At 38.6% G+C, this 24,304-nt stretch overlaps 1 protein-coding gene across 1 annotated transcript; it reads left to right on the top strand.

Annotated features, from left to right (window-relative positions):
- The first annotated feature begins 18,517 nt into the window (after window positions 1–18,517).
- LOC103434065 (probable L-gulonolactone oxidase 6) lies at window positions 18,518–24,029 on the top strand. The gene is made up of 4 exons (XM_029099740.2): window positions 18,518–19,282; window positions 22,287–22,542; window positions 22,939–23,040; window positions 23,143–24,029. Exons 1-4 carry the CDS (start codon window positions 18,587–18,589, stop codon window positions 23,844–23,846), a joined length of 1,758 nt encoding a protein of 585 aa, XP_028955573.1. The 5' UTR covers window positions 18,518–18,586; the 3' UTR covers window positions 23,847–24,029.
- Window positions 24,030–24,304: the final 275 nt, after the last annotated feature.

The raw sequence follows: 24,304 nt of genomic DNA, 5'->3' as shown, positions 1-24,304 counted from the left end.
AATTGCCCAGACGGAGAAGTTATTTATAGGAGGAGATTTAAATGGACACGTGGGCAGGGAGACAGGCAACTATGGAGGTTTTCATGGTGGCCATGGTTTTGGGGAGAGAAATGAGGATGGGGAAGCTATCTTGGATTTTGCAATGGCATATGATCTCTTCTTAGCCAACACCTTCTTTAAGAAGAGAGAATAACATGTGATCACCTACAAGAGTGGGTCGTCAAAAACACAAATAGATTTTCTTCTAATGAGGAAAGGGGATTGTATAACTTGTAAGGATTGCAAAGTTATACCGGGGGAGAGCTTGGCTAATCAACATCGCTTGTTGGTGATGGATGTACATATCAAAAGAGTGAGAAAAAAGAACAAGACTTGGAAGTGCCCAAAGACTAGATGGTGGAATCTAAAAGGAGAAAAACAAGTCATTTTCAAAGAGCAAGTAATCACCCAGTGTGTGTGGGATAGAGAGGGGGAAGCTAGCCAAATATGGGATTCCATGGCTAGCTATATCCGAAAAGTAGCAAAAGAGGTATTAGGAGAGTCCAAGGGCTTTGCTCCACACCAAAAGGAATCTTGGTGGTGGAATGAGGAGGTACAAACAAAGGTGAAGGCTAAGAAGGAATGTTGTAAAGCCTTATACAAGGATAGGACTGATGAAAATGGTGAAAGGTATAGAAGAGCGAAGCAAGAGGCGAAGAAAGATGTGAGAGAAGCTAAGTTAGCGGCTTATGACGATATGTATAAGCGACTAGATACCAAAGAAGGAGAGTTGGATATCTATAAACTAGCTAGAGCAAGGGAAAAGAAGACAAGGGACCTAAACCAAGTGAGGTGCATCAAGGATGAGGATGGAAAGGTTCTTGCTACAGAGAACGCGGTCAAAGACAAATGGAGAGGTTATTTTCATAATCTTTTCAATGAAGGACATGAAAGGAGTACTCCTTTAGGGGAGTTGAGTAACTCAGAAGAGTGTAGAAACTACTCATTTTATCGTCGAATCAGGAAGGAAGAAGTGGTTGTAGCTTTGAAGAAGATGAAGCATAGAAAAGCAGTGGGCCCAGACGATATACCGATTGAAGTGTGGAAAGCCTTGGGAGAGACAGGTATAGCATGGCTCACTGACATTTTCAATAGGATTTTGAAAACGAAGAAGATGCCAAACGAGTGGCGAAAGAGCACCTTGGTGCCTATTTACAAGAATAAGGGCGACGTACAAAATTGCATGAACTATAGGGGTATTAAGCTAATGAGTCATACAATGAAGCTCTGGGAGAGAGTCATTAAGCATAGATTGAGGCAAGAGATACGGGTTTTGGACAACCAATTCGGGTTCATGCCAGGGCGCTCAACCATGGAGGCAATCTATCTCTTACGAAGATTGATAGAAAGATATAGAGATGGGAAAAAGGATTTAAACATGGTCTTTATAGATTTGGAAAAAGCGTATGATAGGGTCCTAAGAGACATTCTTTGGAGGATTTTAGAGAAGAAAGGAGTACGAGTAACATATATCTAAGCTATAAAGGATATGTATGAAGGAGCAAAGACTGCCATAAGAACTCATGAAGGACAAACCGAAAGCTTCCCCATAACTGTAGGATTACATCAAGGCTCATCCTTAAGTCCTTACCTTTTTGCGTTGGTAATGGATGAGTTAACAGGACATATTCAAGATGATATTCCTTGGTGTATGCTTTTCGCAGACGATATAGTGTTGATAGATGAAACTCAGGAAGGTGTAAATACGAAGCTTAACCTTTGGAGAGAAGTGTTAGAATCTAAAGGTCTTCGCCTAAGCCGATCAAAGACAGAATATATGGAGTGCAAGTTCAATGCAAATGGAGGCCAAAATGAGTTAGGGGTGAGGATCGGAGATCAGGAAATACCAAAGAGCAACCGTTTTCGCTACCTAGGATCTATCTTACAAAAGAACGGAGAATTAGATGGAGATCTCAACCATAGAATACAAGCTGGATTGATGAAGTGGAAGAGTGCATCCAGCGTGTGTGTGATCGTCGTATGCCACTGAAGCTTAAGGGAAACTTTTATAGGACGGCAATAAGGCCGACGATGCTGTATGACATAGAATGTTGGGCGGTGAAGCACCAACACGTACACAAAATGGGTGCAGCGGAGATGAATATGCTTCGTTGGATGTGTGGGCACACGAGAAAGGATAAGATTAGGAATGAGGATATCCGAGGTAAAGTAGGAGTAGCCGAAATTGAAGGAAAACTGAGAGAAAATCGGTTACGGTGGTTTGGACATGTGCAAAGAAGGCCTACTGACGCTCCGGTTAGAAGATGCGACTACGGGACAGAGGTTCAGGGCCGAAGGGGTAGAGGAAGACCTAGGAAAACTTTGGAAGAGACTCTAAGAAAAGACTTAGAGTACTTGGATCTAACGGAGGACATGACACAGGATCGAGCACAATGGCGTTCTAAGATTCATATAGCCGACCTGACTCAGTGACTTGGATTTTTCAAGTCTTCAATCGAGAAGTTTTCCCCACCCGGGAAATTAAGGGAACACTACCTCAACCTACATGCTCCACTCACAAAGCTTCAACATACAAGCTTTAACAAAAGAAAAATTCAAAGAACTTAGTGAAGAAGGCTTTGGTGTATTTAACACAATACGTTGAAATGAAACAAAGCTTATTTATTGATATCTCTAAGAAGTTACAAATATATACATATACACGAGTCAAAATAAACAAACAAGAGGGAGCCTACAAAAAGGTTGCTTAGGAGAAGTCTCAGCAGTCGGCAGAGCCCCAGAAAGAGAAGGCACCGGAGGGGGATCATTCGGAGCCTCAGTACTGGACAGCACCCTAGAAGGAGGAGGCATCGGAGGTTGATCATTTGGAGCTTCATTACGCGGTACAGCCCCAGAAGACGAAGGCAATAAATGCCTTTGGAACAAACCCACAAACCTCTGATGATCATGTAAAATCTGACCATCAGATTCCTTCATCTGGTCAAGCTTCCTCTTCATGTTTGTAGCATAGTCATGAGCGAGCCGGTGCAACTGTTTATTCTCATGCTTGAGCCCTTTAATCTCCTGTTTGAGACTCATCACTTCAGCCGCCAATGATTCAACTTGGCGGGTTCGAGCAAATAGGCGTTGGGCCATATTAGACACAGAACCTGCACACTGAACACTCAGAGCCAGAGAATCCTTAACAGCCAACTCATCAGACCGTTTGGAAAGTAGTCTGTTATCTTTGGGAGTGAGAAGGTTCCTGGCCACCACTGCAGCGGTATATCATTCTTCATCACGAAATCCCCAACAGTAAGAGGACCAGTAGGGGATACGAAGGATGGGCGCCATATGTTGTCTGGAGAAGGCGTGGCTGCCTCTTCAACAAGGTTCAAGTCAAAACGACGGTCGGAGGGGCCAGACATTTTCAAAGGTGTTGAAGAGAAAAGAAGTCGGACAAATCAAGATCTTAGAAATGCAAGAAGGGAGCTTCTACTGGTGGAGATTCAAGTGTGCTTTGGAACTTAATACCAGCCTCTATTAAAATCCGCACTCGATGGAGCTTCAGAAATCGAAGAGGCGCCTGCTCAGAAATCAAAAAGGCGTTTGCTTTCTCAAAAGCTGGGCTGCTCAAAGACCATGAGGGCCGATCTCAGGAATCGAAGAGGCGTTTGCTTTCTCAAAACCTGGGCTGCTCAAAGACCACGAAGGTCGATCGCAGAAATCGAAAATGCACTTTCTTTCTCAAAAGCTGGGCTGCTCAGAGACCACGAGGGCTGATCTCCGAAATCGAAGAGGTACCTGCTTTTTCAGCCTTGTCAGCATCTGTCACATGCACACTCAACTTTGCGGAAATTACGGGCATTCTGTCGAAGATTTCTAGTGAAGTAGAAAGCACGTGAATGTTACTGTTCAATCATTCACTTTACACACGCAACATCAGCTCACGGGTACCACAGATAACTTTGCCAAAAATCTCTGACAAAGTTTAGACACGTGAAGCTTGCAGCTCCCATTACATCGCTATGACCAAGAAGGGTAAAAGAATAGCAAAGAAACAGCACTAACAAAGTTTAGACACATAAATTTTGAAGGCCACTCTACCATATTATTACCCACAAAGGTAAAGGAACAGGACCATTGCTGGATAATTGGAAAGTCCCTGTGGGTCAACCTATGTGCTCCGTGGCAAGGTAGACTAGCAAACAGGCCTAACCTTTACTCACATTCGAGAAAACACTCCCAACAAGATTGCTTGCTTCAAGATCGAAGAGGCACCGTCCTCCGAATCTCGAGAGCCAGACTCCCAACACGATTACTTTCTCAAAAAGCGACGAGACACCGCTCTCCGAATCTCAAGAGCCAGACACCTAGCAGGATTACTTTCTCAAAAATCGAAAAGGCACTGTTATCCGAATCTCGAGAGACAGATCCCCGACAGGATTGCTTGTTCTAAAACCGAAGAGGCACCGCTTTCTCAACTTCGAGAGCCCCTTAGATAAAGCTTGTCTGGAATCCTCACACCGCTTTCTCAACTTCAAGAGCCAGATCTCCTTGGATAAAGCTTGTCTGTAATCTTCACACGTAACATCAGCTTTCCAGATACCACAGACCACTTTTTCAAAGTGCTCTGACAGAGTTAAAACACGTGAAGCTGGCAGCTCCCACTACCGTGCTATGACCAAGCAGGGTAAAAGAATAGTATTACTCCTTGTGAAGGAGACTCCTATATATGTCGACCTCCATCCTCAACGGACAGGCAGACCTGCAAAAATGCTCAACCCTTCCTCATATCTGAGAGGGCACTCCCAACGAAGCCTCTCAAAATACTCAGCTTTCTTTCCCCCCCGAGAATACCTCTGCAAACAAGCTACACTAGAGCAAGAATATCTCATATCATCAGGGTTAAAAGCAAGAGTATCCCATATCATGCTTTTTTCCTGTCTTTTCCTTTGGCCTTGTTCTTACCTGCAAGACAAGGAGAAAGAGAGCAATCAGTCAGCACTTGGAATTAAGCTTCCAGTCCGGAACTGACTGCCTGGAACCCCATTGCTCTCGAGTACTCATCTTCAACATCTTATGCTTCCTGAGAAGATACCACATCTGCCTAAGGAACAAATAGGGCAAGTGAGAAGGATACAAGGAAGCATGTGGAGACAAGCGCAACAGAACACGTGCCGATACATCCACTACTTTGTCAACAGCAAAAGTATCCCATATCAGCAAGGTCGAACGTACTCTAGATTTGATGGACTTGTTTTGACCCTCAAATTCTTCAGTCGGCCTTATACTCTGGTGGAAACAAGAAAACCCTCCAGCCCAGTTCAAGAATAAGCCTGTGGAAAGTTACTTCTTCAAAAGCAAAAGTATCTCATATCACATTTTCTCCTTTTCTTCTCTTTATCCTTCATGCTACCTGCAAGATAAGGAGAAGGATAACAATCAGCCGGAACTCGAAATCAAAACTTCTGATCTGGGACTGATTGCTTGGAGCTCTGATTGCTTACCTTGTCTGTCACCTTTTTCAGCAGATCCCCTAGCTCGGCGACTTGGGGGACTCCTACTACATGGTTTGTATCGCGCTTGACCAAGCCTGAAACTACAAGTAAACGTCAAGTGAAATTGATACATTACCTTGTGCATCTCCACCAGTTAAAGTTACCACCCCTGGAGGGAGGAAGAGTACTTCCAAAGAAGATGCCACATCTACTTATGAGACAGATAAGGCAAGTGAAGACGATACCACACTTCGGTACTTAAAAGTTTCGTGATTACGAGATCATTCTTCCACAATATTTCCTAATGTCATTTGTACTAAATCATTCACTTGTACTCACTAAAGGAGAGCTTGAACCTATATACTGTGTAAACCCTTCACAATTAATGAGAACTCCTTTACTCCGTGGACGTAGCCAATCTGGGTGAACCACATACATCTTGTGTTTGCTTCCTGTCTCTATCCATTTACATACTTATCCACACTAATGACCGGAGCAATCTAGCGAAGATCACAAACTTAATATTTAAGATGATATTCTTTGGTGTATGCTTTTCGCAAACGATATAGTGTTGATAGATGAAACGCAGGAAGGGGTAAACGCGAAGCTTAACCTTTGGAGAGAAGTGTTGGAATCTAAAGGTCCTCGCCTAAGCCGATCAAAGACAGAATATATGGAGTGCAAGTTCAGTGCAAACGGAGGCCAAAATGAGTTAGGGGTGAGGATCGGAGATCAGGAAATACCAAAGAGCGACCGTTTTCGCTACCTAGGATCTATCTTGCAAAAGAACGGAGAATTTGATGGAGATCTCACCCATAGAATACAAGCTGGATGGATGAAGTGGAAGAGTGCATCCGGCGTGTTGTGTGACCGTCGTAGGCCACTGAAGCTCAAGGGAAAATTTTATAGGACGGCAATAAGGCCGGCAATGCTGTATGGCATAGAATGTTGGGCGGTGAAGCATCAACACGTAGGTGTAGTGGAGATGAGGATGCTTCGTTGGATGTGTGGGCACACGAGAAATGATAAGATTAGGAATGAGGATATCCGAGATAAAGTAGGAGTAGCCGAAATTGAAGGAAAGAGGAGAGAAAATCGGTTACTGTGGTTTGGACATGTGCAAAGAAGGCCTACTGACGCTCCGGTTCGAAGATGTGACCACGGGACAGAGGTTCAGGGCCGAAGGGGTAGAGGAAGACCTAGGAAAACTTTGGAAGAGACCCTAAGAAAAGACTTAGAGTACTTGGATCTAACGGAGGACATGACACAAAACCGAGCGCAATGGCGTTCTAGGATTCATATAGCCGACCCCACTTAGTGGGAAAAGGCTTTGTTATTGTTGTTGATGATGGTTTATGTAGCTGCGCAGGATTTTGCGCAATGTAGTACTTCCATAGAAGCTTTTTGGATCTCTCTATCTTTTTTTAGGAAAACTAACGAAAAATTAAAAAAAAAACTTCTCTTTCAACGAAAAGCTTTTTTTAAAGGTATAGTGAATAGTGTCAATTAAAGGTAAAAATGTGGTTTTTATTTAAAAGTGAATAATACCGAGAGTGTTTTGTTAAAACTCTTTTTTTTTCTACTTTTAATCTTGCAGGTTACGTTAGAATGACTCGTGAAAGTTCACCTAAGTTAGGACCAAGGTTTTAAAACACGCTAGGTGCTAGTTTGGCGGCAGGTTAGGGCCTAGCACATAGGCGATGAGGCGGAGTCTAGGCGGATTTAATTAAATTTATTATATTTCGTGTAAATAAGTGTTTGTTTATATTTAAAATATATAAGATTTCATCATAAACTACAAAATAGAATGACATATATATTATGAGCTATTGGAACATAATGAAAAAGTGGAATATTAATTTTATAAATAAAGAAAAGAATATTGAATTTTAACATGATAAAGTGGAATATTAATTTTATAAATAAATTATCTTGAAAGTGGGAGTACCTTGACCATCAACATTTTGAATTTTATTACATTTTTATTTATGGAAAACTAACCACAAGCCCCTGAAAAGATTCCTTTTAATCATCAGGACAAAAAATTTTGGTAATACCTAAATTGGGCATAAGAAAGGTGACAAATGAGGGCTCCAGAGAGACAAAGCATGCAACAACCCTTGAAAACTTCTAGACAACAATTGAATGCAAAATGATAAAGTAAGGGCACGAGCTCCAGAATATAAACCATGCAGGAGGATTCACATGGGTTCACATGGCCTTTATCAAAGCAAAACGAAGAAAAGCCAAGATCCCGTCAGAATCAGAAACAATGTCTATAGATTCAGAAACAGTGCCAAAAGGGAAAATAAGGCACACCATTCAATTATAAAAGAATTTTGTATGTTAGCATCGTCATTCAGTGTATATAAGGAGAAATTCCTTTCAGTGTAAAGTACACGGAAACAACACAGTAGAGAAACACCATACTCACACCAACCTTCAATCCTTATACACTCAAGCATCTGTAGTCTTCATAGCATCCTTGTAAACACTTTCTTATAAACATCTATCTTTGTTAACATTCTATATATCAATAAAAGTTCAAGTGTACATATTCAAGCAATCTCCAACAAGGTCTAAAATATCGATGATATCGGAAATATCGGTAGTCCAAAAACACGGAAATTTCGATGGAAATATCGGGATATTATCGATATCGATAAAAATTGAATAAAAACCACGGAAATTGTAAGAAAAACTTGGAAATTTTTATTGAAACTTTGTAAGATGTTTATTTAGTCAATTATCTATTAGTTTATCACAAAAAATTGGAAGGAAATGCATTGCATGATGGATTTAACTTATTTAAGTTGATTATATAGCGAGCTGGCAAACATTGTGAGTGTAGAAAATATGTAGTAATTAATGAAAGAAGTTTAAACACACCATAATCATTTATATATAATGAATTAGTACAATATTTTACACTTTATACATTGCATGGTAAGATACATGAATGATTTAGCACCACATAGAGTTCCTATGAGATTCAAAATTTTCACTATCTTCATCATCTCTATGTGTAGAGTAAGTGTAAAATGGGAGGGGTTCGAATCCCCTTGGTGTAGAGTAAGTGTAAAATGTTAGGTTGAAATACGAAAGTACCCCTAACCTAAACAGATGAGGATACTTTTACCCTGCATCTCTCTCGATTCCCAATCAGTTCCTGCGTTTTCACTTGGGCACCGGCAGCAGCTCCTTAAAGAAACCCTAACCCTAACCCTCAAATCTCTCTATCCACGATGCCTGCACCCCTCCTCTAATGGCGAAAAAATGAAAGCTTAGCTCCTCTGAGCCCTTCGAACCCACCAAAAAGCAACAACAGGTTGTAGTTGAAGCAAGGTTCTCAAAAACGCTAGGTGCTAGTCGGGCGGTGGGCTAGCGCCTAGCGCCTAAGCGACTAGGCGGGGTCAGGTAGGCGCATGGGCAGCCTAGGCGGATTTTGGTAAATTTTTTATATATTTTATGAATTAATTAAATTTACTATATCAAATGTAAATAATTATTGACTAATATGTTATTTCTTTTAGAAAAACATACATATGTGAATGTTTTATGTACATATATGATATGCTTGCGTAAGAAAAAAAAAGATTATCTAAATAATTTATATAAGATTTACACACACACACACACACACACACACACACAATATATATATAACAAACTTTTAAAACTATAAAAAGCCCACTGTGTGGTGGCTTTTATTATTAAAACCATCAACCCGTCCACCACACCTTTGCTCTTTCACATCACCTGTCCACCTTGGGTGGTTTTCATTATTAAAACCATAGAGTCCATGGTTTTCATAATTAAAAACCATCAACTTTTGACCTTGGATTTGATATCCTAGTCCGCAACACTTTCTTCACAGCTTCTCTCTCTCTCATCCACTACATTTGAAATGTTTATCTTTCTCTCTCTATACTTCAATATCAATTGCATGATGAAAGGATTATCATTGTTCTCCATCATCTTCTCCACCTAATTCCCCATCTTCTTGCCCTGCAAAATTTCCCAAAACCTAGTCTAGCGCAGAAAAGATCCTTGAAAACGTTGCCAACTCCGGTGAAGAAATCCGAAGAGTCCAGGTCAAAATTTTCCTTTTTTTTCCAGTAACTGCACTATTATTCCTTCTACTGGTCTCTCTCTCACTCTCTCTTTCTTTTTCATATTTTATGTTGTCGCCCTCATTTTCTACGCTGTCGATAACCATGGCGACGTGGTGGATCAGATTCGGAAGGTTGCGGATGAGGACCCAATCCACCGTAAGATCTTCTTCCATGGTCTCGGATGGGACACCAACGCCGAAACCTTAACCAATGTGTTTAAGGAATTGCTCATTTTGATGGGTCTGAGGGTGGGTTGCAAAGAGAGGCGCAGATCTTGGCAGCTGCGACGACGGAGCCTCGGCTGCATTTGCGACGATTGAGCATCGGCGATATTATCAATAATATCACGATATATTGACGATAATTAAGTGGATAAGTGTGAAAATATTACCCTCTAAAAAAACTATATTTCGCTGATAATATCGATATTTTAGACCTTGATCTCCAAGTCTTAAATAAGTTTTCTTTTCCTTCTTTAGTGTGTTTGTTTAATTAGACTTCTAGTCCAAAACAGAGAAATACTATTGTAGTTATATTATTAACATGCTAAACTAACGATCATACTTTATTCGAGCACTCTATTATAGTTGAATGTTTGCCATACAAATAACTGGACATTAACTAGGGTACCTCTGAGTTATTCGTACCTCTGAGTTCAGCCGTTAAGGCCTTATACTTGTACTGTGAGTGGCTGTCATGCTTAAACATGTCGAGTTCCATGTGCAAGGTTCTATGTCTAGTTATAATGGCCATCCGACTATTTAACCTGGCCTTGCTGTGCGAATTTGGTATCAGAGCCAAGTTTAGCATTTTAATAGTATAATTATAATAGTAAAGTACCTTGAAGACGAAAGTCGTTAACACAACTGATATCACACTTGTTTATTTTGTATGAACAACAGATATTATTGTCCTTGTAGACCTTGTCAGCCACAACCACCAGGTATTTATTATCCCAGACATCCAACTATAAATAGCATAAAGAGAAGATTAGCATATATATCCAAAAGAATTACCAGTACTTTGAAGAAGCAGAAGTTTGATCTTGGTTATCTTGAACATCCTTCATTTATTAGTAAATATAATAATACAGAAGTTCAACATAAAGTTTTAGAAGCATAAAGAGTAGCAAAAAAAGTTTTAGAGACCCTGAGAGAAGAAAGAGAGTTTCTAAGAAACCAATTAGTTGTAACTTTAGAGAAAGGTAGATTATAGTTTATGATAGATTATCTTAATTTAGAAATTAGTGAACCTTAAAAAAGAAAAATAACCTTTGACCAAAATAGATTATTTTGTTATTTTCCATTGAGAAAGCATAATAATATTTTGCATAATGAAGAAAATCCACAAGCCAATAGTATTGTAGATCTTATTATTAGTCAAGCAGAAAATATAAAATTAGAAAATAATAAGCATAATCATTTGTTAAACCAGTTGTTAGAGCATTTTCAAAAAAAATTTATAAAAATAATTAAACAAAATTTAGATTATATTACATCTCAGTTAGAAGATAATAATAAAAATATTCAAAAGTTTCCTAGCAAAGAGAGATAAAAGAGCTTGTTGGTCTCATAGATAGTAAGCCGAAGCAAGTAGAACTTAGATCATTAGAAATAGGGCGTGTTGTGTGACCGCCATATGCCACTGAAGCTCAAGGGAAAATTTTATAGGACAGCAATAAGGCCGGCGATGCTGTATGGCACAAAATGTTGGGCGGTGAAACATCAACACGTACACAAAATGGGTGTAGCGGAGATGAGGATGCTTCGTTGGATGTGTGGGCACACGAGAAAGGATAAGATTAGGAATGAGGATATCCGAGGTAAAGTAGGAGTAGCCGAAATTGTAGGAAAGCTGAGAGAAAATCGGTTACAGTGGTTTGGACATGTGCAAAGAAGGCCTACTGACGCTCCAGTTAAAAGATGCGACTACGGGACAGAGGTTCAGGGCCGAAAAGGTAGAGGAAGACCTAGGAAAACTTTGGAAGAGACTCTAAGAAAAGACTTAGAGTACTTGGATCTAACGGAGGACATGACACAGGACCGAGCACAATAGCGTTCTAAGATTCATATAGCCGACCCCACTCAGTGACTTGGATTTTTCAAGTCTCCAACCAAGAAGTTTTCCTCACTCGGGAAATTAAGGGAAACTACCTCAACCTACATGCTCCACTCACAAAGCTTAAACATACAAGCTTCAACAAAAGAAAAAAATCAAAGAACTTAGTAAAGAAGGCTTTGGTGTATTTAACACAATACGTTGAAATGAAGCAAAGCTTATTTATTGATATCTCCGATAAGTTACAAATATGTACATATACATGAGTCAAAATAAACAAACAAGAGGGAACCTTCACAAAGGTTGCTTAGGAGAAGTCTCAGCAGTCGGTAGAGCCTCAGAAAGAGAAGGCACCGGAGGGGGATCATTCGGAGCCTCAGTACTAGACAGAACCCTAGAAGGATGAGGCATCGGAGGTTGATCATTTGGAGCTTCATTACGCAGTACAGCCTTAAAAGACGATGGCAATAAATGCCTTTGGAACAAACCCACAAACCTCTGATGATCAAGTAAAATCTGACCATCAGATTCCTTCATCTGGTCAAGCTTCCTCTTTATGTTTATAACATAGTCATGTGCGAGCCGGTGCAACTGTTTATTCTCATGCTTGAGCCATCTAATCTCCTGTTTGAGACTCATCACTTCAGCCGCCAATGATTCAACTTGGCGGGTTCGAGCAAATAGGCGTTGGGCCATATTAGACACAGAACCTGCACACTGAACACTCAGAGCCAGAGAATCCTTAACAGCCAACTCATCAGACCATTTGGAAAGTAGTCTGTTATCTTTGAGAGTGAGAAGGTTCCTAGCCACCACCGCAACGGTCATATCATTCTTCATCACGGAATCCCCAACGGTAAGAGAACTAGTAGGGGATAAGAAGGATGGGCGCCATATGTTGTCTGGAGAAGGCGTGGCTGCCTCTTCAACAAGGTTTAAGTCAAAACGACAGTCGGAGGGGCCAGACATTTTCAAAGGTGTTGAAGAGAGAAGAGGTCGGACAAATCAAGATCTTAGAAGTGTAAGAAGAGAGCTTCTATTGGTGGAGATTCAAGTGTGTTCAGAAATCGAAGAGGCGCCTGCTCAGAAATCGAAGAGGCGTTTGCTTTCTCAAAAGCTGGGCTGCTCAGAGACCACGAGGGCCGATCTCAGAAATTGAAGAGGCGTTTGCTTTCTTAAAAGCTGGGCTGCTCAAAGACCACGAAGGCTGATCTCAGAAATCGAAGAGGCGCTTGCTTTCTAAAAAGCTGGGCTGCTCAGAGACCACGAGGGCCAATCGCAGAAATCGAAGAGGCACCTGCTTTTTCAGCCTTGTCAGCACCTGTCACATGCACACTCAGCTTAGCTGAAATTACGGGCATTCTGTCGAAGATTTCTGGTGAAGTAGAAAGCACGTGAATCTTACTGTTCAATCATCCACTTTCTACACGCACCATCAGCTCATGGATACCATAGATAACTTTGCCAAAGATCTCTGACAAAGTTTAAACACGTGAAGCTTGCAGCTCCCACTAAGGTAAAGGAACATCACCACTGCTGGATAATTGGAAAGTCCCTGTGTGTCAACCTCTATGCTCCGTTGCAAGGTAGACTAGCAAACATGCCCAACCTTTACTCACATTCGAGAAAACACTTCCAACAAGATTGCTTGCTCCAAAATCAAAGAGTCACTGCCCTCCAAATCTCGAGAACCAGACTCCCAACATGATTACTTTCTCAAAAATCGAAGAGACACCGCTCTTCAAATCTCGAGAGCCAGACTCCCAGCAGGATTGCTTTCTCAAAAATCGAAGAGGCACCGTTCTCTGAATCTCTTGAGGCAGATCCCCGACAGGATTGTCTGTTCGAAAACCGAAGAGGCACCGCTTTCTCAACTTCGAGAGCCAGATCTCCTTGGATAAAGCTTGTCTGTAATCTTCACACGCAACATCAGCTTTCTCAACTTCGAGAGCCAGATCTCCTTGGATAAAGCCAGATCTCCTTCGAAAACCGAAGAGGCACCACAGACCATTTTTTCAAAGTGCTTTGACAGAGTTAAAACACGTGAAGCTGGCAGCTCCCACTACCGTGCTATGACCAAGCACGGTAAAGGAATAGCATTACTACTTGTTGTTAGGGAGACTCCTATATATGTCGACCTCCATCCTCAACGGATAGGCAGACCTGCAAAAATGCTCAACCCTTCCTCATATCTGAGAGGGCACTCCCAACGAAGCCTCTCGAAATACTTAGCTTTCTTTACCCCCGATAATACCTCTGCAAACAAGCTACACCAGAGCAAGAATATCTCCTATCATCAGGGTTAAAAGCAAGAGTATCCCATATCATGCTTTTTCCCTGTCTTTTCCTTTGGCCTTGTTCTTACCTGCAAGATAAGGAGAAAGAGAGCAATCAGTCAGCACTTGGAATCAAGCTTCCAGTCAGGAACTGACTGCCTGGAACCCCTTACCTGATTACTTACCTGGCATTGCTCTCGAGTACTCATCTTCAACATCTTATGCTTCCAAAGAAGATACCACATCTGCCTGAGGAATAGATAGGGAAAATGATAAGGATACAAGGAAGCATGTGGAGACAAGCGTAACAGAACACGTGCCGATACATCCACTACTTTGTCAACAGCAAAAGTATCTCATATCCGTAGGGTCAACGTACTCTAGATTTGATGGACTTGTTTTGACCCTCAAATTCTTCAGTCAGCCTTATACTCTAGAGGAAACCAGAAAACCCTCCAGCCCAGTTCAAGAATAAGCCTGTGGAAAGTTACTTCTTCAAAAGAAAAAGTATCTCATATCATCTCTTCTCCTTTTTCTTCTCTTTATCCTTCATGCTGCCTGCAAGATAGGGAGAATGAGAACAATCAACCAGAACTCAAAATCAAACTTCTGATCTGGGACTGATTGCTTGGAGCTCTGATTGCTTACCTTGTCTGTCACCTCTTTCAGCATATCCCCTAGCTCGGCGACTTGGGGGACTCCTACTACATGGTTTGTATCGCACTTGACCAAGCCTGAAACTACAAGTAAGCTTCAAGTGAAATTGATACATTACCTTATGCATCTCCACCAGTTAAAGATACCACCCCTGGATGGAGGAAGAGTACTTCCAGAGAAGATGCCACATCTACCTATGAGACAGATAAGGCAAGTGAAGACGATACCACACTTCGGTACTTAGAAGTTTCGTGATTACGAAGATCATTCTCCCATAATATTTCCTAATGTCATTTGTACTAAATCATTCACTTGTACTCACTAAAGGAGAGCTTGAACCTATGTACTTGTGTAAACCCTTCACAATTAATGAGAACTCCTCTACTCCGTGGACGTAGCCAATCTAGGTGAACCACGTACATCTTGTGTTTGCTTTCCTGTCATTTACATACTTATCCACACTAATGACTGGAGCAATCTAGCGAAGATCACAAACTTAATACTTTTTGTTGTACCAAAGTCCTCACTGATTTTGTGCATCAACAATCCTTAAGTCCTTACCTTTTTGCGTTGGTAATGGATGAGTTAACAGGACATATTCAAGATGATATTCCTTGGTGTATGCTTTTCGCAAACGATATAGTGTTGATAGATGAAACTCAGGAAGGGGTAAATGCGAAGCTTAACCTTTGGAGAGAAGTGTTGGAATCTAAAGGTCTTCGCCTAAGCCGATCAAAGACATAATATATGGAGTGCAAGTTCAGTGCAAATAGAGGCCAAAATGAGTTAGGGGTGAGGATCGGAGGTCAGGAAATACCAAAGAACGACTGTTTTCGCTACCTAGGATCTATCTTGCAAAATAACGAAGAATTAGATGGAGATCTCAACCATAGAATACAAGCTAGATGGATGAAGTGGAAGAGTGCATCCGGCGTGTTGTGTGATCGTCGTAGGCCACTGAAGCTCAAGGGAAAATTTTATAGGACGGAAATAAGGCCGGCGATGCTGTATGGCATAGAATGTTGAGCAGTGAAGCATCAACACGTACACAAAATGGATGTAGCGGAGATGAGGATGCTTCGTTGGATGTGTGGTCACACGAGAAAGGATAAGATTAGGAATGAGGATATCCGAGGTAAAGTAGGAGTAGCCGAAATTGAAGGAAAGATGAGAGAAAATCGGTTACGGTGGTTTGGCCATGTGCAAAGAAGGCCTACTGATGCTCCGGTTCGAAGATGTGACTACGGGATAGAGGATCAGGGCCGAAGGGGTAGACGAAGACCTAGGAAAACTTTGGAAGAGACCCTAAGAAAAGATTTAGAGTACTTGGATCTAACGGAGGACATGACACAAAACCGAGCGCAATGGCGTTCTAGGATTCATATAGCCGACCCCACTTAGTGGGAAAAGGCTTTGTTGTTGTTGTTGTTGTTGTTTCTATTGGCAATGAAATTGTATGGTTTGAGGACCCTCCTGATCTCATTCAGGACCTCCTCAGCCAGGATTTGATGTAGTTCTTTTGAATTCAATAAAATATCAAGCTTTCGTTAAATAAAAAAAACATTAAAATCATAAGCATCAAAATCAATAAAATCTTCAATCAAGATTGATGGGTCTTGTTTTCCACTCAGAGTGCACATTTTTTTGTTTATATTAACCAATTTTTAATTAATTAAAAGCATTAAAATTAAAAACATTAAAAGCTTCAATTAAGATTGTGGGTCCCGTTTTCCACTCAAGGTTGTCCGTATACAGTCCCTATATATGAGGACATACATTATGTATCCAGTGAGTCTCTATACTTTGGGGACTCACTTTCCGCTCCTTTGGAGATTAATGTTGTCCCGATATTTATTTTATACCTATTTTATAAGATGGTTGTCCCTATTTAGGGAATCTACTGGAGATGCTCTACTTGTTTAGTGATTCGGCTCCGGATGGAATCTTCGCATATTTCTCTTAATATGTAAGTGGTTCAGATGGAAATGATACTTAAACCGCTTCCAAAGACTCAGTGATAGGGTGAGGGGGCATCCTCGCAGAGGCCCGTCTTCTAGGACATGATCTCGAGTTTGGATGAAGCCCAAAACCCGGCGGAGGTAAACCCTGTGTCATAAGTAATTAACCATATAAAATATTTTTAAGTCTAAAATACAAAAATAAATAATTAAAAAATGAGTCTCAAACAAATAATCACACTAAAATTTAATATTAGATGTGACTAATAATATTAATAAAAATTGCAACGCATATCGTGAATCGATAAAACTAAAACTATAATGCACTATTAGGTAGTCGAGAAGGAATGAGTTTTTGTCTAAGTGTTTGAAATACCAAATTTCCAATTAATTCTGCATGGAGCAAGGAATGAAATTTTCTCTCATGTCCATGCATGGCATCCCCAAATGGGATTATTGCACACTGATTACTGCTTTCTTTCTTGAGTTCATCATATCATCATTTGAGAAGGTGACGACTTCATCACGGCAGCCTGAAAATTGGGGGTAGTTGCCTTAAATAGCTTTCATCTATGACTTGATAAGTCGGCATCATCCCATCACTATATTAGAGATGGTGCGTACAGTGTACCTGATCACATCATTTTATCTTCTTGTATATATTAAACCCATTCTGGAACCCTAATTTAATAATAAAACAAGGGATCTCTTAACACACACACACACACATATATATATATAGTTATAATTGATGGAAAAGTGTGATGACCAGAACCACTTAAGCCACCACAAATTCCACAAAGAAGAAAACCACTACACTGTTGCCACACTACAGAAACAACTAGTCTTGTGGAGCACTAGTGCAGTATTGGTTTTGAAATACTTTTGATAGGGTTTCTACCTGTTTAGTATTATTGGTTCGCATGCACTCCACGCATCATATAAATTAGAATCCAGTAGTATCCAAATTGAACGACACCTATCTTCGCATCCCTTTCCCCACTCTTTATCTGTCTATGTACTTCAACAGCTCATTCAATTGGAAGTTACCATGCACTAATTGCAAAGCAACAAACACTCGTGGATTTCAAGCTAAAGAAAATAATCCAGCTGTTTCAATGACCACACCTGTCTGCATGTCACGATGCCAAACCGACAATATCAAATATGGAAAAAGGGATTATGATCTTAATATCTGGTTGACCAACTCCCAAGTACCAACTAGTATTGAAATAAAATAAAATGAAATAAAATAAAATAAAATAAAAATCGATATATCACCTATATATAGATTTTTTTTAGCCAAAATGATTAATGAGATTTTGCATAACTCCTCATTTTGGTTTCTGAGATTAGAAATCAATAGAATTTGTTCTGAGTTTATCCACAATCAATCATTTTGGTTATTTCGTGAAAAATCTCCATAAAATAAGAATAAAATGACAAAAATACCCTCAATTTTGGTCAAATTATTTTGGCATGTCCAATTCAAAAAAGTTTCTCTCTTTGTTTATTTAATTGAGAGTAATTTTGTCATTTTAATCCTTATTTAACATAATTTTTTCACCCAATGGTCAAAATGATTGATGGTGAACAATATCAATGACCACTTCTATTGATTTCAAATCTCAAAGACCAAAATAAGGAATTATGCAAATTTTAGGACCATTTTGGTTAAAAAGTCATATATATATATATATATATATATATATATATATTATGTTATAAGTATGATAAACCGATAATATTAACTTTAAGTTTATCCTTTATGCATTGTCTACAAAGCATTCCAAACTTTAAAAGTTTTTAGATTTCGTGCTAAGTATATATACACAAGTTTATAAGTCAAACAAATATATATATATATATATATATATATATATATATATATATATATATATATATATATTTGTTTGACTTATAAACTTGTGTATATATACTTAGCACGAAATCTAAAAACTTTTAAAGTTAGTATGTACCTGCTAAGGGGTACATATAAATATATGCTTCAAGACCAAGAAATTTGAAGAACCACATCAAGCATGCCTTTGTTATACACAAACTCAGTTAAGTTGGGGATCCTTCTCCGATTAATTTGTCTATTCATCTTGTCATTCTCGGTGTGCATTTCAACCCCTCCAGAGGACCACATAAAGTGTTCATCATCAACCAACACAAACTGCGCCATCACAAACTCCTACGGCATCTTCCCCGATCGATCGGTTTGTCGAGCAGGCAGCGTAGCATATCCTTCGGACGAGGAAGAACTAATTTCTGTAGTGGCCAATGCAGCAAAGAAGAAGACCAAAATGAAGGTGGCAACTCGTTACTCTCATAGCATTCCAAAGCTGGTTTGTCCAAGTGGGGAAGATGGGTTGATCATAAGCACCAAGTACCTCAATCGTGTGGTGGAGATTGATGCTGAAGCAAAGACGATGACATTGGAGAGTGGTGTGACTCTTAGGCAGCTCATCAGTGAGGCTGCCAAGGCAGGGCTGGCCTTGCCTTATACACCATATTGGTGGGGTTTAACCGTGGGAGGTTTATTAGGGACTGGGGCACATGGTAGTACGTTGTGGGGCAATGGAAGCTCGATTCATGATTATGTGGTGGGACTTACAATTGTGAGTCCAGGAGGACCTGGGGATGGTTATGTCAAGGTCCGAAGGCTCAATGATGGCGATAGAGATCTTAATGCAGCTAAGGTTTCACTTGGAGTCCTAGGAGTAATTTCCCAGGTATTTTTTATTATTACTGTTTTTGGCATTCCTAAAGAACTTCATAGACTATTCATGTGCACAAAAGGCATACATATTTAAAACAAATATGCTACTTTTACCATATTTTTCATATTACATTTGTATTATCCGTCTAATAGAGATGAAACGCACAAGTGTTAGTGGGTCGTACCTCTATTACAGAGGTGATACAAATTAAGGCACTATTACAAAATATACAAATTAGGTATAAACAATATAATAAATGTAACTTAATGAAAATAGTGAGGATATCACATTTATATACATGCAATGCCAATTAATGAATCTATTTCATTAGATATTGGTTATATATATCACTTGCCACATAAGAAAGTAATTTAATGTAGTATAAATTAATAACCAATAAAAAGAGATTTAAACAGTATCATCGTTATGACGCATCTTGACAAAGAGAAGGTATCAAATGATAACCTTAGAGAACAAGAAAATTAGAATATACCAGAAGTAAGATAAAACGTTAAAGTTTATCGATTGAAATGTAGGAAAATTCTTAGGAGACTATTTTTGGATCACATTGGTACCATTGTGTATAACAAATGACGTGCACATGTCATGTCAATTATTAAGTTCATCTCATTTTTTTAATAAAATTAAGTTTATCTCATTAAAAATTGATTATACATCACAATTTTGCTATAACATGTGGTACAACATGTGTGGTCTCCTTAATATATCTCTTGACATTATGAAAAAATGGCCAGCCCTAACACTTCAAAGGTGATTTATATAGTTCTGAACTTTCTAGGACTAGGAGCAAAACAGTAAAAGAGTTCAACAAATAACAAATAATAAAATACCAAAAAAAGGTCCTAAAGTTAGAATGCTAAAAAACATTGTAAACATAGAATTCGGCCCAAAAAAACCATTAGTCACGGTTAAGAAATGGGTTGAATTCGTGATCATCGGTCCAAATCGGATACTAGGGCTAAAATCTGCATAGATTTCTGTTGTTACCGAATTTGTACTTTTCAACTTGATCTTCGATTCATTCCTTCATTTAATTTACGTTACATATTAGGAACAAAAACTTATACGATGAAAAATGCTTATTTTACTGCCCTGTGATAATGGGATCAGTTATTTACTGGGATTAGTCCAATGTGAGATAGAGTGGGGAAACGTAAGATTAGTATTAGGATCAGTTACGTATGCCCTTTGTGCAAAGGGATTCTCATTTTTTTTTTTTCAAAAAATCGGGATTAGATGTGGGGTTCACTCCACATTAAACTTCAATGATCCAAACGTCTATTTTGTTCTGGATTCATAGATCATCCTTGCAAAAATTCAATTCAATCCGAAACCATTTGCTTATTTAATTATCAAGATAAAATTTCATATTTTTTATATAATAAATTATTCGTTAACTTCTTTGAACCCAATTAGATATCTTAAATATTTTCGATTTGGTAATATTTTGCAAGGATGATCTATAAGGTGCAACTTGAAAAATAGACGGTTCAGATCGTTAAAGTTCGATGTAGTATGGACTTCACAACTAATCTCTATTTTTATAGAAAAAAATAAGGATCCCTTTCCTTAAAAATTTTCTATATATATATTTGATCCCTTAATTAATAATTTACTTCGAGTAAAATTACTCGCAAACACCAGCCATGACAGTAGCGATGATGACCATGACCACCGGAGGATAAAGAAAAAAAAAAGAGAAAAAAAAGGCCAGTTTATATTTTGGTCGACAGATTTAGTCGATCGTTACTTAAGTTTCTAATAATTTAAGTTGCATTCATAACCTTGTAATGTTTCATTCACTTTCCAGCCAAATACAAAAAAAAAAAAAAAAAGGCAAATTAGGGAAAAGGATAATTGGTGGAAATCATTGATAGTGTGTTACCCTGTCATCACTCCATCAAAATGCTAGATAGAGGTCATTTTTTGTCTTTAATTGCAAACTAAATCAAACTTCAAAGTTACAATTGCATCTTTATAAACTATAAAGATTAGATGGAAATCAAACTGAACTAAGGGCATACAAATCTAGATATATCTATTCTATATATTAACAAAATAAGTACGTCAACCAAAATTTTCATAAAATTACAATTATAACACTTTATACATAATTGAATTGATTTTTTTTTTAACAATCGATATTATCTACATTAAGAGAGAAAATGTGGGCTTAGCCTCACAATGAATTAACAATAATGTGATACAAATTCGTCTTTGACGAGAATTGAATCTAAGACCTCTCAATTATAAGTAAAGAGGAATAACATAAGATTATAGTACTAAATGACATAATTGAATTTAATTAAACATGAATAAATATGTCAAACAACTAATAAAAGCAAAAAAAGTTAAAATAAAAACCACGTCTCCCAGACTCCCACTTCAACCCCCACCCCCTCCCCTTCTTCCACGCCCCAATTTTTTTAATAACAAATAATATTAAGAGAGATCATTATTTTAATGACTAATAAAACAAAAAATCTCAAGCGGTAAAAATATGCTGGTTGTTAGTAAGAAACCTCTTAATGAAATATACTAGCATTTGCCTATATACTTTATGTGTATGAACATATTTTTTTAGATATTAGTATTTGCCTACACATTTTGTGTGTATAAACACATTTTTTTTAGAAAATGAGAAGGAGAGAAGGGGAGAGAGGGAGAGAGGGGAAGAGAGGGAGACAGAGAGAACGTGAGGGAGTCAGATGTTTTTGTTTTTGGTTTTTTTTTAAATAATAGTAGAGATATTTTAACATCATCCGTAAGTGAGGCTTCAATAAAAATTAGTAAAATTTGAACAAATGAAATTACATTATTGCATATTATTATATTTTTGTGTGATAGAAGATTAAGTTGTCTTTTCACCTTCTTTTAATTGAAAAGAGAATTTCATTAATTATTAGAGATAAGCAACATATTTCATGATGTAGAGACTAAAATATGCTCTCTCTCTCTCTCTCTCTCTCTCTCTCTCTCTCTCTCTCTCGGGTAGGTTACTCTAAATTTGCAACCCATGTTTAAGCGATCCATCACTTATCTGAGCAAGGACGATTCAGATTTGGGAGACCAAGTAGTTAGGTTTGGCAAGGAACACGAGTTTGCAGACATCCTATGGTACCCTAGCCAGCACAAGGCAGTCTATCGGATGGATGATCGAGTCTCCACCAATACATCTGGAAATGGCTTATATGACTTCATTCCTTTTCGAGCCACACCTTCACTTGCTCTTGCAGTTGTCAGAACCACAGGTTTGCTTACTATATATGTATATAGTTAACCACTTAATTACTAATTAGTGTTCAGAAAAACATTTCAAGACGTTACGACGCATATATATATATATATATATATATATATATATATATATATATATATATATATATATATATATATATATATATATATATATATTACAAAGTGTGTTGTTATTGGAACTCCGAAAGATCATTATGCACTCCTCCTAATTAAATTTTTTTTTTTGTACGTTCTTAGAGTCCAAATAATTATTTTAGAGTGTTAATGCTATAAAACTTATGTGACAACAAAACATGTCAAATTGTAGATATCAATTCAGAGTGTGGCACCATAGCAAAAAATGTTTCGATTTTATTTATCCATGTATCTTTATCTTGTTATTATAATAGAGGAGAATCAAGAATCCAAGAGTGATGCTGATGGGAAATGCACTGGTGCGAAGTTGGTTACATCTACACTCATTAAAAGTGCTTATGGTTTAACAAACAATGGTATGCACTCTGCCTGGTATTTCCTGCTTTTCTTGCTTAATCATTCTGCACTCCATTTCTAAAGCAAAAAAAGTACTTCCAAATAATATTAACTTCAAACAGGTCTGATTTTTACTGGCTATCCTGTTATTGGATATCAGCACCGGCTTCAATCATCAGGGACTTGCCTAGATAGTCTTGAGGATTCAAGAATCACAGCGTGCGCATGGGATCCCAAAATCAAGGGTGAGTTTTTTCATCAAACAACGTTCAGCATCAACTTGTCTCTGGCTAAGAACTTCATCCAAGATGTGCAAAAGCTGGTTGAGATTGAACCAAAAGCGCTATGTGGAGTAGAAATCTACAATGGAATCCTAATGCGGTATGTTACAACCTCAAGCGCTTACCTTGGCAAGCAAAAAGATGCAATCGACTTCGATATCACATATTATCGAAGTAAAGACCCTATGACTCCTAGACTCCATGAAGGAATACTTGAAGAAATAGAGCAACTTGCTCTTGTTAAGTATGGAGCATTGCCTCACTGGGGAAAAAATCGGAACATAGCATTTGATGGAGTGATGAACAAGTACAAGGGTGCTAAAGAGTTCTTGAGGGTAAAAAATGTTTACGATCCAATGGGGCTATTCTCTAGTGAATGGACAGATCAAGTTCTTGGACTTAAGGATGGGGTGACTATAGTAAAGGAAGGGTGTGCACTAGAAGGGTTGTGCATCTGCTCAAAAGACATTCACTGCGCCCCGAGCAAAGGCTATTTCTGTAGGCCTGGCAAAATCTTCAACGATGCAAGGATCTGTACCCTGTGATTACGAACCGTGCTAATTAACTAGTTAATGTCACGTTGTCGATAATGTAATTTGATTGAGAGGGTTTTGCTTGCAGTATAGTTGTTCTTGTTTGTAAAATTGCCTTCTGTTGACTGTTGTAGTAACTGAATAAATTAAACATCCTATAAATAAAGGTAGCAAGCTTGGAAGCATATGCATATATACACCAGTCTTCCTAGATGTTGTTTTCTCCTTTCTCTAAACAGTCAAGAAGCAGTACCAGAAAACCGTTCATAAGCTTTGGAACAAGACCTCAATATATAGCCCCAGTTTGGGGTTGAGGTGATTTAAAAAAAAACTGGGATGAAAAAAAAACTGGGATGAAAAAAAAGCTGGAGTAAAATTTGTGTTTAGTAACTCTGCTTATTTTCAAAGGCACTGTCATTTTAAGCTGAAAAGTGGCAAAAGGCTGAAGCAACAAAATGCAGCTTCTCAAA

Source organism: Malus domestica, chromosome 01, assembly GCF_042453785.1.
Source record: "Malus domestica chromosome 01, GDT2T_hap1".
Taxonomy (NCBI): domain Eukaryota; kingdom Viridiplantae; phylum Streptophyta; class Magnoliopsida; order Rosales; family Rosaceae; genus Malus; species Malus domestica.
This window is presented reverse-complemented; position numbering and strand designations above follow the sequence as displayed.

Excerpts from the sequence above, each read along its gene's own strand:
- LOC103434065 (XM_029099740.2), top strand. The coding sequence starts at position 18,587 with ATGCCTTTGTTATACACAAACTCAGTTAAGTTGGGGATCCTTCTCCGA. Across the intron at positions 22,543-22,938 it reads TGCAGTTGTCAGAACCACAG|AGGAGAATCAAGAATCCAAG; the intron begins GTTTGCTTACTA and ends TTATTATAATAG. Across the intron at positions 23,041-23,142 it reads TTATGGTTTAACAAACAATG|GTCTGATTTTTACTGGCTAT; the intron begins GTATGCACTCTG and ends AACTTCAAACAG.